The sequence below is a fragment of the Paramisgurnus dabryanus genome, chromosome 20 (assembly GCF_030506205.2).
Source record: "Paramisgurnus dabryanus chromosome 20, PD_genome_1.1, whole genome shotgun sequence".
Classification (NCBI taxonomy): domain Eukaryota; kingdom Metazoa; phylum Chordata; class Actinopteri; order Cypriniformes; family Cobitidae; genus Paramisgurnus; species Paramisgurnus dabryanus.
This window is the reverse complement of record NC_133356.1, coordinates 25,784,388-25,800,802: the sequence shown is the minus strand read 5'-3', so window position 1 is coordinate 25,800,802 and position 16,415 is coordinate 25,784,388. Positions and strand designations below refer to the sequence as shown.

General features: G+C 36.4%; 1 protein-coding gene across 1 annotated transcript in view; it reads left to right on the top strand.

The window, feature by feature from the left end:
* prkceb (protein kinase C, epsilon b) overlaps nt 1-16,415 on the top strand; it is a 105,486-nt gene that overhangs the window by 18,771 nt on the left and 70,300 nt on the right. The window contains exon 2 of the mRNA XM_065297320.2: nt 9,287-9,350. Within this exon, the coding sequence (XP_065153392.1) occupies nt 9,287-9,350 (64 nt within the window). The remainder of the gene's footprint in view (nt 1-9,286; nt 9,351-16,415) is intronic.

Here is a 16,415-nt window from a genome sequence, read left to right as displayed (position 1 = left end):
GGACCAATAGTCTTGATGATCCACCCGGAAATAGAAAATCCTCCGCAATACCTTTAAGTGTTTTAATTTTTTATCAGTTTTTATTCAGTGGAAAAGCTTAAATAATCACAATATTTAGGCACAAGGAATTTTGGGTATTTCTTACAACATCAAGCAGTACACGCTATAGTTTTTGATTAAAATTAACGTTTTTAGGACTATGTGCAGTGACTATAAAACAGTCAAATAATACAAGAAAATATATAATAAGACTAGAGCTGGGCATAGATGAATCTAGATTAATCTCATACAAAATAAAAGTAATTTTTTGCATAACATATGACTTTGTGCTATGTGTAATTATTATGTATATATTAATACACACACATTTATGTATGTATTTAAGAAACATTTACTTGTGTATAGATATTTATTTATATTTTTATATATTCTAAATGATTTATAAATAAAAAACGATATTTAAATAAAACATTTCTTAAATGTATATATATGTATGTGTGTGTATTTAAATATACATAATATTTACAAACATCACAAACTCATATATTATGCAAAAAATTACTTTTATTTTGTATGAGATTAATCTAGATTCATCTATGCCCAGCCCTAAATAAGACATACTCTTCTCACACAGTTCATTTTGTAAATTAATGAATTGTTTATATTTTTACTTAGGAAAATCTAGTTCTCAATAATTACTATGTAGAAATGAGGGTTAATCTAATACATTTTAATAAAAAACAAAAAGTATAGTCTATGTTACATATTTTATGTATGATGATTACAATATTGTACTGCAAAAGTGAGTGCAACTTTAGCTTATCTTTTCAGCCTTTTTGTAATGCAATTCAACACCGTGATAATACTGTCTACGTAATAAAAGCTTCATCATTTACCGCAACATGAAAATTTAACACTGGCACAAGCCAAGTGCAGATAATTCATTGAGAAATGTTTGCAGATTTGTGTGCGTTTGAATTTTTTTCAGTCTTAAAAGGAACTTTCTGTGCTGTTTTTTATTGCAGGAAAAACCCAGGACGCAAAAGTGTCCATTTGCTTTCCTATTTAATTTCATTGTTGAATTGTGGAGCAGTTGAAATATTAAGATGCCATTAGTGATTGTTCTTTCCTGTGTGGTATACGGTCATGAAGCAGTCTGAAGACAGAAACAGATAGAATGCATGTCAGGAATGCTTTTAACTATAGGTCTCAGGTTTGAAATATAGCTGTCACCACTTGAAATATCAACTAATTCACATACCAGTGCTTGTAAACATGTTAACACAAGCACGAAACACTAAACAGTCTTGTGTAGAATGTATCGTAGATGTGCAAGTGATGTATCCAGGTGATATTTCAACCAAAACAAGCAACAGGAATAAAGATATATTATATTTTGCAAACAGTATATCGAGTATATGGAGGTTTGGTAATATGTCAGTATTTTTTCCAAGCGGGGTACAGGATAAGACAATACCACCTAAGGCCCTCCTTTGCACAAGTTACAAAAGTTGCCATTGGGACGGTATTAAACCTCTTAGGTGTCACCCCACCCTATTGGAGCTTTCAAACGATATACAGTTTGTCATGATTAGATAAAAATTCACATGCAAACATTGAAGTAAATGTAGACGTCCTGCTGGTGGGACAGTAGTGACATTTAGCAGGATATAAATCTTTTAAGGCACACTCTCTTCATAAATGAATCAATTACTCTCCCTACATAATTTATTTTATAAAACACTGTTTAAATGTCTATTCTGGAGGCTTAGACCTTTCCAACGATATATAGTTTGTAGTGATAGATTAAAATTTACATCAACAATATTGATGCAAACTTAGGTGTCCCGTATTCGGGACGGGGACGCTTAATAGTTTTAAAAGGTCCTAATATGTAATATTTTGGTACAGATATGTACCTTTGAGGTACCAATATGCACTTTTTAGACAGAAACTTTAGCGTAGTTAGCGAACCTTTATTAACTCTTCAATTTCAAGGATTGCAAATGGCAATAGAGTGCCACAGGGATGACTTATTTGTAGGCCAACCCGGAAGTTAGTGGGACACTAGTTTCCTCAACATTCATTTTTCCCATAGCTCTGTGTTTAACAAAAGTTTATGTAAATGAAATGAATACTGTTATGTGTCTTTAACTCTTGTGAGGTTTTTTATATTTAGGTAGCAGAAAAACCTTTTACTAACACCAAAATGATGCCAAATATTCATGTGGTCTTGGACACTAAAGATACATGAAAACATAGAAAATGCAAATCTGTTGGAGCAATATTTATTTCTCTATGGCCAGGACAGGTGTGTGTGTGTTTGTGTTTTATTACATTAGCTGTACAAGTCTGGTGTGTGTCAGCTTTTGCATGAACACACAGTCTGCATACTGTTGTACACAGTGTCATGTGAGATATAAAACACAACCCGTCCCTGTGTCCTGCCCTGACAGCTGTGTCCTCTCACACTAACTCCTGCTCTTTCATTGCATCTTAATTCACTTACTTTTGACACTTCTGACATGTCTCGTTTAAACATTTTCTATTTAACATAATGCCCTTAGCAGTTTTATCCTATATTTTCAACTAATTTATAATATATAAGGTGGACTATAGCATCTCAGAGCATAGAGAAGTTTTGGACAGAATGTGGGATACAGGCAGAAGTGAGGTCAGTGTGACCTGTTTCTTTGTCAATGATTGACAAGGATGAAATAAACACCCTCTTCTTCTTGTTTGTCCATTTGGAGCATGTGCGCACACACATGCGCGTGCAAAAATTGGCCAAGAGACAACACAGAGTTATCAGTTCAACTTCATTGAAGTTTTTTAAATGTGGACATGGATTTGTCGGACATGTGTGAAGGAATTTTTTTATATTTTTTCTTTGGGAAACAAATGAGACATTGATGGATCTAAAGTAACAATATACTGTACACTAGAGCTACTACTGTAAATTAATATAGATAGCAGAGCTAAGATTATTTGGAATGAGAAATGTTGGAGGTTATTTTGATATCTCAGACTTTTGTTTGAAACCTTGGCCAAAATTAAACGATATCTCTATATGAGACATGTCACATTCATATGGTTGTTTTTCATGTGAATCAGTAGATGATGTTCTTATCATTTGATCTAACTGCTGTCTAGTAAAAACAATTGAGATATTCAAAAGATTTCCTGTGGGTTTTCAGAAAAGATGGCTTCATTGAAATATCTGTTATGTCAGTTTTATCTAAACACATGGGCCAGGAGAGATATGGAGCCGGATGAGACAAAAGTGGCTGAATTGAATTTAGCCAAGCAATTTCATTTTCTTGAAGTGTGTTTGTGTGTGTGTGTGCATGTGCGCATGACAAATATGATGATAGGAGTATTATTTCTTCATTACTTCTGCAAAAATCTTATCTGTTTACTAAAGATACAGTGAGGAACATTTGGATATTATCTCCACCTTACAGTTTCCTCTCTACTGGCCCTGCGTACACTAACTTGCCCCTGACTGTACATGTATGTATTTTCTTACCCTCATGTTGTTCGAGTTCCTTTATTCTGATGAACACATAAGAAGATATTTGATAAATGATGGTAAGCACACAGCTGTTGGTAACCATTGACTTCCATAGTAGGAAAAAACAAATATGATGGAATTTATTGGGTACCGTCAACTGTGTGCTTAACATCTTCTTCATCATTTATCACAATACTTCCATAATATTTGTTTTCCTACTATGGAAGTCAATGGTTACCAGCAGCTGTGTGCTTACCATCTTTATTCAAAGTATCTTCTTTTGTGTTCATCAAAAAAAAAAACAACTCATACATGTTTAGAACAACATGAGGGTGAGAAATTGATGACAGAATTTTCATTTTGGGTGAACTATCCCTTTAAAGACAGGTGGTATAGACCTATATGCAATCATAACGATCAATACTTTTTAGTTTTCATATGAAAAATAAATGATAGCAGTGATAGCGGCTATATTTGGTGTGTGACAGCACCTGCAGGAGGTGGAGCTTTCAGACATTAGTAAGACACTCAGCATGACATCACAGGAAGTGGGAGTAAGGGAAAAGGTCGAAAGGTCATTTGGGATAAACTCTAAGCGTCCTATGGTGAATACCAAGCGTACCGCACAAGCCCTGAAAAGTGAAGCCAAAACGTCTCGATCGTCCCCCAGTGACTGGTCCCAGTATAGGTCATAAACCCCGCCTCCCCATGTTATTCAATGGGACTTAAAAAAATTAAATTACACTTCAACACTTTTTTTTCGAAGCTGGTTTCTTATCACGCTGATGTAAATTCAAATGTTTGTTTTTAAAATACGTTTATGTTTAGTTAGTTATTTAATGATATAAAAACGGTGGTGTCACGTCATGATTGACGGCTGTGATATGCGCATTCTGCGAGAGCGAGGGCGGGGCCTTGATTGCGCGGCTTTACTTCCTACTCACTATTGCGAAGGACTGGTCCCGAAATCACTACTGCGCAGACTCAAGACCCAAGATGTCAGCGCCATATCGGGACACTGGCTGCTTCACTTTTCAACAATGGAAGCGAGGGAACAGGCGTTGTCCATCTTTTTTTACAGTCTATGGTGAACAATAACAGCTCACCACTTAACACAAAACATCAGCTGGACAACACTTGATTTTTTGGCTCCAGAAAAATCTGTTTTCACCATACTACTGTCTATAAAAGTAAAAAAAGTCAGAGTATTCTGATCCCAAGTCAGTTAAATCTGCACAGAAATATTTTGGAAAGTCTCCAGTATAGAATTTACTGACATGACTTACAGATTCATTCATTTTCCATCATGTAGGAAGTTGGAAGTTAGAAAATCCCACAGCAGCCCTGGGCTTAAAAAAGAAAGTTATATTTGAATATTCATAAAAACGTGGGCTGCTAACATGCAACAGTTTTGGGAAGTTGGTGTGTCGAATTTAAAGTAGTTCATCTAAATATGAAATCGGAATTAGCAAATAAAAAAAATGAGTTATTGATATTTTGACATTCTCTATTAAAAAAAAAAAACTTCAAACGATGTATGATTTGTTAAAAAGACAATTAAAGACAAATAAAGTCAAAGTCAAAATCACTGCATCTATACCTTAAAATCACAGTAAAACTAATTGATTTAGCACAACAAAGTCATAAACATTATCTGTTGGAAAAATATGTTCAACTTTTGTCTTTCTTTTATTGTTTGATTGACATTGAGACAGACAGCTTTAAAGGACAAGTTTGGTATTTTACACTTAAAGCCCTGTTTTCAGATTGTTTATGATGAAATAGAACGGTTTTGACTGAAATTTGGACATATGATGCTGGCCTGAGAATTTTGTGGTGTTTGTGTTTCACCTCCCACCTTTACAATGGGTTTAATGGTGCACTGGAACAATCCTTCCTAAAATGCATTAAACTTTCGTTTACAAAGACGTGAAACTCACCGAGTGGTCAGGGGTGTTCACTGATATGCTCACACAAAAATCGCTGCAAAATACGCATTCCAACAGGTTTTATCGTAGTTTTTGTCCAACTCCATTGACTTGTATTAGATGTCCTATGAGGCAAGGTATTAATCCGCGCCGGGAACTTTGTTTCTATTCTGGCAATTGGCAAAGACGGATTAGCGCCACCACCTGGGCTGGAGTGTCTATTATTCAAGCTCTAAGCGGAAGAATGTACGGGTGTGAGTCGTTTGGAAAAATAGGTCCACAAGTTAACAACGAATGCTAAAACAGCTGTTGGAAAGCATCTTTTGCAGCGATTTTTGTGTGAGCATATCAGTGAACACCCCTGACCACTCTGTGAGTTTCACGTCTTTGTAAACGAAAGTTTAATGCATTTTAGGAAGGATTGTTCCAGTGCACCATTAAACCCATTGTAAAGGTGGGAGGTGAAACACAAACACCACAAAATTCTCGGGCCAGCATCATATGTCCAAATTTCAGTCAAAACCGTTCTATTTCATCATAAACAATCTGAAAACAGGGCTTTAAGTGTAAAATACCGAACTTGTCTTTTAATATCTACTGTTATGCAAGTATCTAATATAATGTTACACAGATATTTTTCCTCAACAGTTAACCAAACATTCACCTGTTAGTCAGCATGAGGAAGATCGTTTTCATGTCTTATCTCTCTTAATAACTCTTTTAACATCAAGCAAGTCCTGCTCTCTATTTTTAATTCCTGCATGTTTTAAAACTGAAACCAAAATGTCAGATGCGCATGTGGATGCACACATCTTTGTAAAGGTTAAGCATTTAGTATGAAAACTTACAATTAAAGATCATTTCAGTTGTTTAATGACTATTTAGAGCATTGGGATTGCTAGATGAGGGCTTAAAGCGAATTCACGCGTTTAAGACCATAAAACATTTTTTGCTACATACAGCAAACATCTCCTCACTATCTGCTTGCTACCTGACCGCTGATCAAACTGTTAAAAAAACGCGATCTCTGTAGACAGCCCAGGCTCTACAAACTTCAATATAAACACAGTGGCCAAACCTGCACCACGAAACAAAACAAAGTGTTCCAGCCAATAAACCACAAGAAGGATTTGGGGGTTGGGTTTGGGCGCGTTCATGAAACCACGGAAGGGAGGGGGAGGAGTTAACTACGCTCAGTTTGTTTGAAAACACATTTCAAAAATCAACAAACCGATTCGCTTAGAATGCATTTAATGTACTTATTTTTATGAAAACCTCAATTTTGACCAAAATCGACATTTATACTTCGACTGTAGCTCAACATTAGACTGTGTGCGTTCTGACTTACTTTGTCAGTACGGATCACATATGACTTCCTTTCTTCAGTTAAACACAGAATAATATTTTCATATTAAAATGCTGTAATGTTATCTTCTAATATGTATGGTACTTAACATGGTTCAACCCCATAAACATTCATCATTAAAGTAATCCAAATAACACCAATGGATTATTAAAGGAGGTAACACTTCATTTCGATTGTCCACTTTAGACATTTTACCTATAATAAGTAACTTTGCAACTACTTATCAACTTCCAGTCTTTAGAGTATCAATAGACAGTCTGCTTAATACCTACTAACACTTTATTGTGATGATCTCTCAAAAGACATTGTACTGACTATAAGTATCTTTACATGTCAGGTTGTCTACATGTCAATTTATTCCACTAACCCTAACCTTTTCCCTAATCCTACCCCTTATGCTACGTACACACCAAACGCTGGGCATTGTGTTACTCGCTCTAGATTACTCGCAGGATTTAATTTCATGTCATGCAAATTTTTCGCTCGATTTGAATATTTTCAACGAAGACACGTTTGAGGCGAATAGCGCGTTTTCGCGATAAACGCGCCGCCCATATCGCGTCATTCTCATCGGCCCACGCGAGGACGCGTCTGATCACGTCTTTGCATTGATTTGTATGTAATCTACTCGCGCAAATGGTTGAACACGCATCTGGTGTAAACCCACGGTTACAGTCTACTAAAACTCTAATGAGAGTTAGTTGACACAAGTTATTTGTAGTTAGTAGAATGTCTAAAGAGAACTATCAAAGTAAAGGGTAACCATGGTGGCATGACGATAACGTGGAATCTGATTGGTTCTCACGTGTCTTGTAACGAAACACTCATATGACAACTATTCTGTTCCAAAGTGTTGACAAAGAACCAATGAGATTTAAAATAATCGACACACGGAGCAGATTATTTAATTAACTTCAAACTACTTAAAACTTAAAACTATTTGGCAATAAAAACGCAATCTTTCCATCTTTTGAAAGTAACAAGAATATTTATTGCGTGTGCAGCGGAAGCAGTGTAACATTGATGGTCATGACTTGATTTATATTGTTCCCAATAGGTATGCTAACAATTAATCGATCAATGATTGTAGATAATAATTAAATCAATGAAACATGTTGATGGTTAAAAAGGCATGGTCATGCATGCGTGACATCACATTAACAAGAGAATCAAAACAGCATGCCTAATGAGACTGTTCTGGTTTAATGGGGATTAAAAATTAAGGAGGGGATGGATCTCATGGTTCACACACTGCCAACACACATTTATATCCAAACATCTTGTAAAAGTGGATTTTGCATAATATGGGCCCTTTAACGCATCTTTATCAGCATCATCTGGTGACTTCACTGCTTGTTCCTAAATCACAAATATGTGATCGTATGACTCAAGTGGCTAATATCCATGAAATGAGTGGGATGTTAGTGCTGTTGGTTTATGTTATGTTGCCTACAAAATAATGAGGCAATAAAGCACTTGAGGCTCTGCTACAGGTATGTTGTGAATTAACTTACCCCTGAAGGGTTTAAAGGCACTTCATCAACACCATTTAGCCTTGATAATTTTCACAATATTGAGCTGTCTGGTTGTAAAATGCCACAATAATGATATTTAAGGAACCAATAATTGCCAATCCCTGTAATTTGTCTCACTTGTGAGTACCTCCTGTCCCGATAAAGTTTAAGAACCCCTGTTTTAGTGAATGTGTAAAGAATCTCAGCTACTGTACTCAACGGCAACACTTTCATGCCGTTACTTATGGTTGGAAGTGTGAAATTGGCGTGTGAATATGAATGCACTTGCAAGCAATTTTTTTTTGCACTGGTGCATCCTGTGTACAACCTGTGTCGACTGCGCTAACATGATACAGCGCTCCTCTAACCTAACTCCTACACACATCCTCACTCACTCACTAGCTCACTGTCATAGCATGTACAAATCTCTCCTCTCATCCTCACATCCTCCCTCCATTTCCTGCTGTAATCTGGTTTTGATGGAGCAGTCGTTCAGCTGTCATTAGCTGCTAAGAAGAGAACCGGCTCTACTGTTGGCCATTTGAGCTTCAGCACAATCCTCACCGGGCTCGTGTTCACAGTCACATCATGATGTTTCCTCTCCTGCTGCCACACACTCAGCATTTTATATGCTTTAATCCTGACCACATGTGCTTGGTTGTTTTTGTTAGCATCATTAGTGATGAGTAAAGCTTTCATAGGTGGGTGCAAACTTGATGATTGGATATTTACAGCTGCTTGTTTACTGTGAAGACTATGAACATAGATATTCTTCAAAATGCTGGGTTGTTTTTAACCCATGGGTGAAAATCACTCAAAAAGTATTTGGTTGTCAATATTTGGAAAAACAAAGCCATTACAGTTAAATTAAATCAGAAAATGTTTATATTTGACCCAATAATGCATGAAAACATCCCAGCATAGGTTGAATGCTAAAACTCTTCATGTTTGATTGTTTTTGCAGATAGATTTGGAGCCAGAGGGAAAGGTCTTTGTTATTATTGACTTGTCTGGATCATCCAGTGAAGGTAAGACAATATTGCTGTCATCAGATTACACACGATTTAACTGCATGAATCAAGTTTACTGTAAGCATTATTTCTAACAGAAGACTTCTCATACAGACAAACTTCCTGTCCCATCACACACAGAAGTTTTAATTTCTGCTGATGGTTGATAAAAATGAGATAAAGCGTAGGAGTGTTGAAATTGAAGCGATAAGGTTAAAATAACAAGGTTAACCAACATGAAAAGTACAGATAGTTTCATCATGTATTATTCAGTGTTTGTAAGATGGGTTAAACACAATAATGGTGTATCTAGGCCTGTTGAAAACATGGGCAGTTAATCACAGACAGAAGATCAATTATCTGCAAGTTTTTTTTTTTTTGTTTTTTTTTTGAAGAATTGTCATAATAATTCTGTGGTGTGCTGGTAACATGGACATTTGATGCCTAAATTTGTTACTTTTTCCAAATGGACTAGTGATGTCACCGTACCAAAACTTGAGTAGTCAGTACCAATACAAATACATTTCCCCATCCGAAATTTTTGCATGTTTAAAAATACAGTAAATACAACCTCACGTTTACACAAATATAATATCTCAGATAATATCTCATTGGTTCCTCTCCTAATGTAAAAGGGTTCAGAATTAACTTGCATATTTTTTATTTATTATAAAGGTAAATTCTGATGTAATTTGAGTCTGTAAATTTTGGATTGTTTTTCTTAGTATCACTGTTGTGCTGTTACGTGCTGGTGCATGCAATTTAGCCGAAAACGTTAGGTGCTCTGAGTGTCATATTTAGGAACATATTTAAGAGTTCATCAAACTAAACATTAAAAACGGATTTGTTCGACAAGTATAGGTTTTAAAGCTCACGTAACACACGCTGTTTCTGCATTTCTGATATTAATCTGGAGTACCTATAGAGAAGTATGACATCCTTTATATCTCTGAAGAGTCTTTAGTTTAATCAGATTTATAAAAGAAAGATTAGCTTTACCGAATCTTTCTGATAACGTACGAAAAAATGCAGAAGGAGGAGTTATAACACGGGAGGAGCGAGTACGAGTCATACAACACTATACAACACTGTTTTAACTTATGATTCACTACATGTTTGTGTCATTTCAGGGCTCAAAATTACCTTTTTTATTTGGTAGCACTGGTGCTCCCAACTTTAAAGAGTTAGGAGCACCAGCAAAAATGTAGGCGCATCCATTCAAAAACTAAAAGGCACCAAAACTACAATGTATATGTTAATAGATTTATTTTATAAAAAATAAAACGCCACCATGGCCAGCATTTAAAATTTGGTCTTCTATTTATTTTATTTCATTTTATTTTTTGCTGCATAGATTCCAAAATTAATACCCAAATGTTGTTGAAATAGTATAGCAATAATAATTTAACAATTACAGGTAAAATGATTAAGATTACAAAAGGGACATTACAAAAGTGACCTTAATATAGAAGGCTAATATATATATATTGGTATTGATAACTGCATTACCAGGATGCTATTACTACTAAATAGGCAATGTTTTAAAAAATACTATAAAAACATACCATCAACATTGTCGTGTTCCACATCAACATGGACCACAAGGATGTATGTCGGATGTCCATTCACCAGCGCATGCGCACATACACTATCAAACACTCTTTGACAGACAGGTCGGTGTCTCTATCAATAATGAACACATTTGTCATGACACTTGTGTTTTTGGCACTTTCGCCATGTTTAAGTAAGGTCTGGCGCTTAAAATGTTTTGATTTCCGCCACCAACGCCGTTTTAAAGGATTTACAGTAAACACAGTAAGTTACATCGAGCCATTCTCATAGCGGAGCCACTCGTAATCTTGAAGCCACTTTCTCTGAAAGGTTTAACGTCAAGTCTTATCTTCCGGTGGTGGAGTCGCATTTGAATCCGGATCGTCGTCATTAATTACAGTAGTAACATTGGCTGTAGTCGGCTCATTCTCGTCATGCTCGCGGACGGTTCGTCTTTCACATTTTCGCGCTTCACGTACCAACGTAGCACGGCAACAAGGAATGACTGACGCCTATTTTTAGCCAATCTGCGGGCTTCATTAAACGCAAGAACTTAATGGTGAAATTTGATTGGTTATGTAACATTGGAGAACACTGAACCTGGAACGGCAGCACGCAGCATCACAATCTAAATCAAGTCGCACCACACAACAAAATGGGCAGTCGCACAAATGCTCCCAAATATATTTTAAGGTGGCACAGATTCAATTTCGGTCGCATATGCGACCAAAATAGTCGCAATTTCGAGCCCTGCATTTATATAATATACACGCGCCTATTTCCAACATAAGACAGAAGTCTTACTTACCACGTGTAACTCGTCATGAAAATCCACCGCATCAAACACACACGCAAAACTCCGCTGCTAATCCGGATAATAAACTATATCCATTGTTTCCATAAGGCTGGATGTCTTCTTACATCCAAAAACACACTTCTTGTTGTGCCATTGTTGACTTTTGAAATTAAACAAGGCTGAGTGGCGTGATAAGCTGTTAGCAAGCTCTAGCGTCTCCCGCTGACTGACGGCTGGGCGGGGTTTTCCGGGGGAAGTTTTCCGGCGGAAGCCCATATAAAGAAGTGATACGTATCGAAAACCCCTGAACCGTCAGTTAGAACCGTAATCGAAAAAAATTAGCCGAAACTTGTACGAACCCTGGCGAAGTGCATTCGGCACAGAAATACTCTGAAACACGCCCAACTGCTGTTTTGACACTTTGCCTACGTTTAGCATGAGGAAACAACTCTATAACTGTGTTAATAAGTCAGAATGCTTGAAATACCATTAAACCCCCCCTTTAAAGGTCACGTTCTTCCTGATCCCAATGTTGCTGTAATAGCATAAAATAATACCTGCAAAATGATAAAGCTCAAAGTTCACTGCCAGGCGATATATTTTTTCTTTAACAGAATTCCTCTTTCAAAGCAGCGAACGGCTGGTTTGGATTACAGCCCTTTACTTCCCGATTTAATGACGTCAATAGGAATACGTCAGTCGGCAGCTTTGGCTCAAACTGCTGTGCTAAGCTAAGCTGCTGTCCGATCACAACACACTAAACAAACTACACAATCAGAACTCGATACGTATTTCCAAAGGAGGGACTTCATAGAACAAGTAAGACATCAGCCCGTTTTTAGCACAGTGAAAACAGCGCTATACAGATAAGTAAATTGTGTGAAAAATAATGTGTTTTTTTACACATGAAACATGAATACATGTTATTTTGTGCATTCAATCAAAGCAGTTGAGCAACAAAACCATGGGTGGACTGGCCATCTGGCTTAACGGCATTTTCCCGGTGGGCCGCGGAGCTATTTGGGCCGACGTCTTGAGTCTGACACTTTTTTAATCTATATACTATTGTTTCTGACGGCCCATAAATCCAGGCAGTTGATCAGCGCAAGACACGCTCTGCGGCCCATAGGCTATTTTTTTCACTGTCGTAGTTACAGCGTCAACATTCTGACAAATCAAAATGAAAGAAGGCGGGAGTTTCTGTTTACAGAAGACTTTGCAAACGACTCCCAACCAATCGTGTTACATGGCAAGTAAGATTTTTAACCAATCAAATGAAAGAAATCTAGTTTTTGTTAAGACGAACGTGAATTCCAGCCAATCACATTACAGAGCTAAACAAAATTTCAACCAATTAAATGAAATAAGGCGGGAGTCTTAACACATGAATGCATATTGTTTCAAAGCTGCATCACAAAAAATGTATCCTTATAGTAAAAAATACAGACAGTTAGCAAATCCAGAGATGCAAACTCCTTAACTTTAGGTCAATTTGCAGTTTTAACACTTGCTGCAGTGACTGTCAGTCAAGCAAATAGAAACAATAAATGTTTATAGCATACATAGAGTACAAGATAAAGTATGAATGTGTGTAAATTGTTGATTAAATTAGAATGGAAGAATTCACAAGAAGGCAGAACTGTTATAACAAGTAATAAAATAACATTTAGGGCTATACTCTAAAAAACAAACGGTGCTATATAGCACCAAAACAGTTGCTTTGGATCGTAACGATAGAAGAACCATTTTTAGTGCCATATAGCACCGGTGAAGAACCAGTGAAGCACCAGTGAAGCACCTGTGTAGAACCATATAGTGCTATGTAGAACCATATGTGGTGCTATATGGCCCCTATATGGTTCTACACTGGTGCTTCACTGGTGCTTCACTGGTGCTTCACTGGTTCTTCACCGGTGCTATATGGCACTAAAATGGTTCTTCTATCGTTACGATCCAAAGCAATTGTTTTGGTGCTATATAGCACCGTTTGTTTTTTTAGAGTGTAAGTTTGTGTTAATACAATTTTAAAAATCTTGTTAAAACTGCTACCGTTTTTGTGTTTGATTTTCTATGTTTATGTATTTGATTTTTTTAGAAAGAGATTTTGTGAGTGCGCTTAATTTGTTCTCTTTTGTTTACAAAAATTAGCTTTGATTTTGGACAGTGTATCCATAAATAGACCTGTTTCCTTCTCATGTTAACAAAGTCCATCCACACCTTTAGTTACACTTTTTGGCTGTTCTGGTAGCTTTCAGTAAATTAATTTGTTCTCGATAATGATTTAGAAAACTTTGTGAGAGATCTTCACCCTCAGATCAGACAAACAGGGGTGCGTTTCCCAAAAGCATCGTTGCTACCTGTTAGCAACTTGTTGGCAATGGGAAATTGCATTGCAACCAACAAAGTTGCTAACTTAGTTAGCAACGATGCTTTTGGGAAACGCACCCCGGAACAGATAGTCAAAGCCTCAGGTTTAACCTTGTTTTATGTCATGGTTGGTATACACATTCAAGAGACCAAAAAGACAGAAAATGGGTGCGTTATCAAATGAGGGGCCGGTCTGGTCCAAAATGCCAGGGCCGATTTTTTTGGCTCAAGTAAAACAGGTAAGCTGTTCCTGAAATTTCTGTGATGACACAATATCTGCACCGAATTAAGAACCTATATCAAAGTATGTCCGACACGATTGTCTCTCTTGTGATTTAATATTATGGTCGGTGTTCACTTTCAAATGATAAAAGAGAGATTCGTGAAACAAATTATGAAGAATCATCAGGTGTTTCAAGTGAATACAAAGATGTTCAAAGTCAAAGCAAGCAAGCAGGTATTTCTTTGCAAAATAATAAAGCGTAATGAATCATTAATTTCAGTGTTTTTCATGTAATAAATGAACTTTTAAGGAATTGTATATAAAGCTTTGTTTTTATCATTTACAGTAACAATCACAAATTATTTATCATTTGTAGTTTTTTTGGCCATGACTACTTTGACGGGCTAAATCTCAAAATTAAATAAGATTGGAGAACTGTAGCCGAGGCTTCCCAGGCAGGATCACATTTTATGCTTAGTTATCAAAAATGTTTTTTGTTTTATCTTTGTTTGATGTTCTGTACATTGTGGTTTTATGTTATATGGAATCATTTAACGAATGTTTATACACATTGCCTTACATTTTAACTTAAAAAGATAAAAATTCATTGTTAGTTTCATCTTTATTTAGGCAGTTTTGGTCACTTTATCAGAAAGCTGTTTCTGTGTGCTGCTTATGAAAGAAAATAAAAGTTAACCATTTGTTGACCACCTGGTCTGGTCTCATGCCCAGTTAGTCAGTACAACGTTTAAGAATAATACATTTATTGAATTTGGCAAAAGGCTGAGGCATCAAGGGTCTCAGCTGCGATTGACTGGGCTTAAATACGGTAGCTGGAGTGATTGATCAGCTGAGCATCAGCTGGTGTAGTTATTGATCAGAGGTCTGCCTAAACTACGCTTGAATTCCATTCGGTCACTCAAGCCCTCTCTCTCTCTCTCTCTCTCTCTCTCTCTCTCTCTCTCTCTATTTTTATATACTGTATATATTACATATTTGTGGGGTATTGTAATATTTTATTAGATAACATGAATGAAGAAACACTATAAACATTAGGACTTACCGTTGTGTGTATGTAAAAGCATGTATAAATGTTTAAACCTTGGCACATCATTTATGTGAACATTAAAAGCTGAAAAGATGCAGCTTTTTGCATTCTGTACAACTTTCTTTAAAAGTCATAAGAGAACATTCAGTGAAAAAATAACCTTTATGTCTTTAATATTGACTAACTAAGGTCATATCAAAGATTGAATTTTTTTTTAAATCAAACTTCCAATTTGATGCTCATAATCTCATTAGTTTATGATACTTGAACCTGCATTTCATTGACTGATCTGCATATATTTTTTCATCTCAAATGTCTTAAAACTCTTTACCTAACCTGGATGTTTGCATATTTACTTGCTGCAAGATTTCCTTTATCCTGGTTGCAGTTGTTGGTGCAGTTCACCGCTAGCTGCAACTCTGCACTAGCTGCAACTTTTCAGGAACTTTCAATGTTTCTGTTTCATTCTCACACTTTCACTCACCTCCAGACTGTTGTACCCTCACATTGGAAAGTACACGTCTACGTGACTGATATTTCATAGCTTTTAATCGTCGTTTGCATCAGGAAGTGAATACTTAACGTTTCCTTTGCCTGAATTTGGATGAGTCATCAAAGAGTGGCAGAGAAGAAGCGTTTATCAGCATTTACCAAACTGTGGTTAACTTTTCTGTTTCAGAGTGCTATGAATTTATGGTTATTGATGATAAACAAATAGATCCCACAGTGATTAAAAACACAAAGCTCATCATTGAGGTCAACAGAAGTTGACTAGATTTTGACTAGACGACAGTTTGCTGGTTTCCACTGCAGTTTGCAGGTGCAAATCTGATCTGTGCATGCGTCAGCTCTGTTTTAGCCTTGGTTTTTCAGATCAGCGTTTTGGGTGATTTTGGAAAGATTTCGTCCCTGATTGATTAGTCTGTCAGAAACTGATCCCATTCATCACCCTTAGCAGAAGTGGACAAAAGGTCAGGGCCTATTCACAAAACATTTACTTTACCATGAAGAGTTTTCTCCTAAAACCTATTCACAAAGCTGCTGAGAGCAACTTTTACCAAGGAATTGGTAGAAATCTTATGCTAAGTGAATGGATGA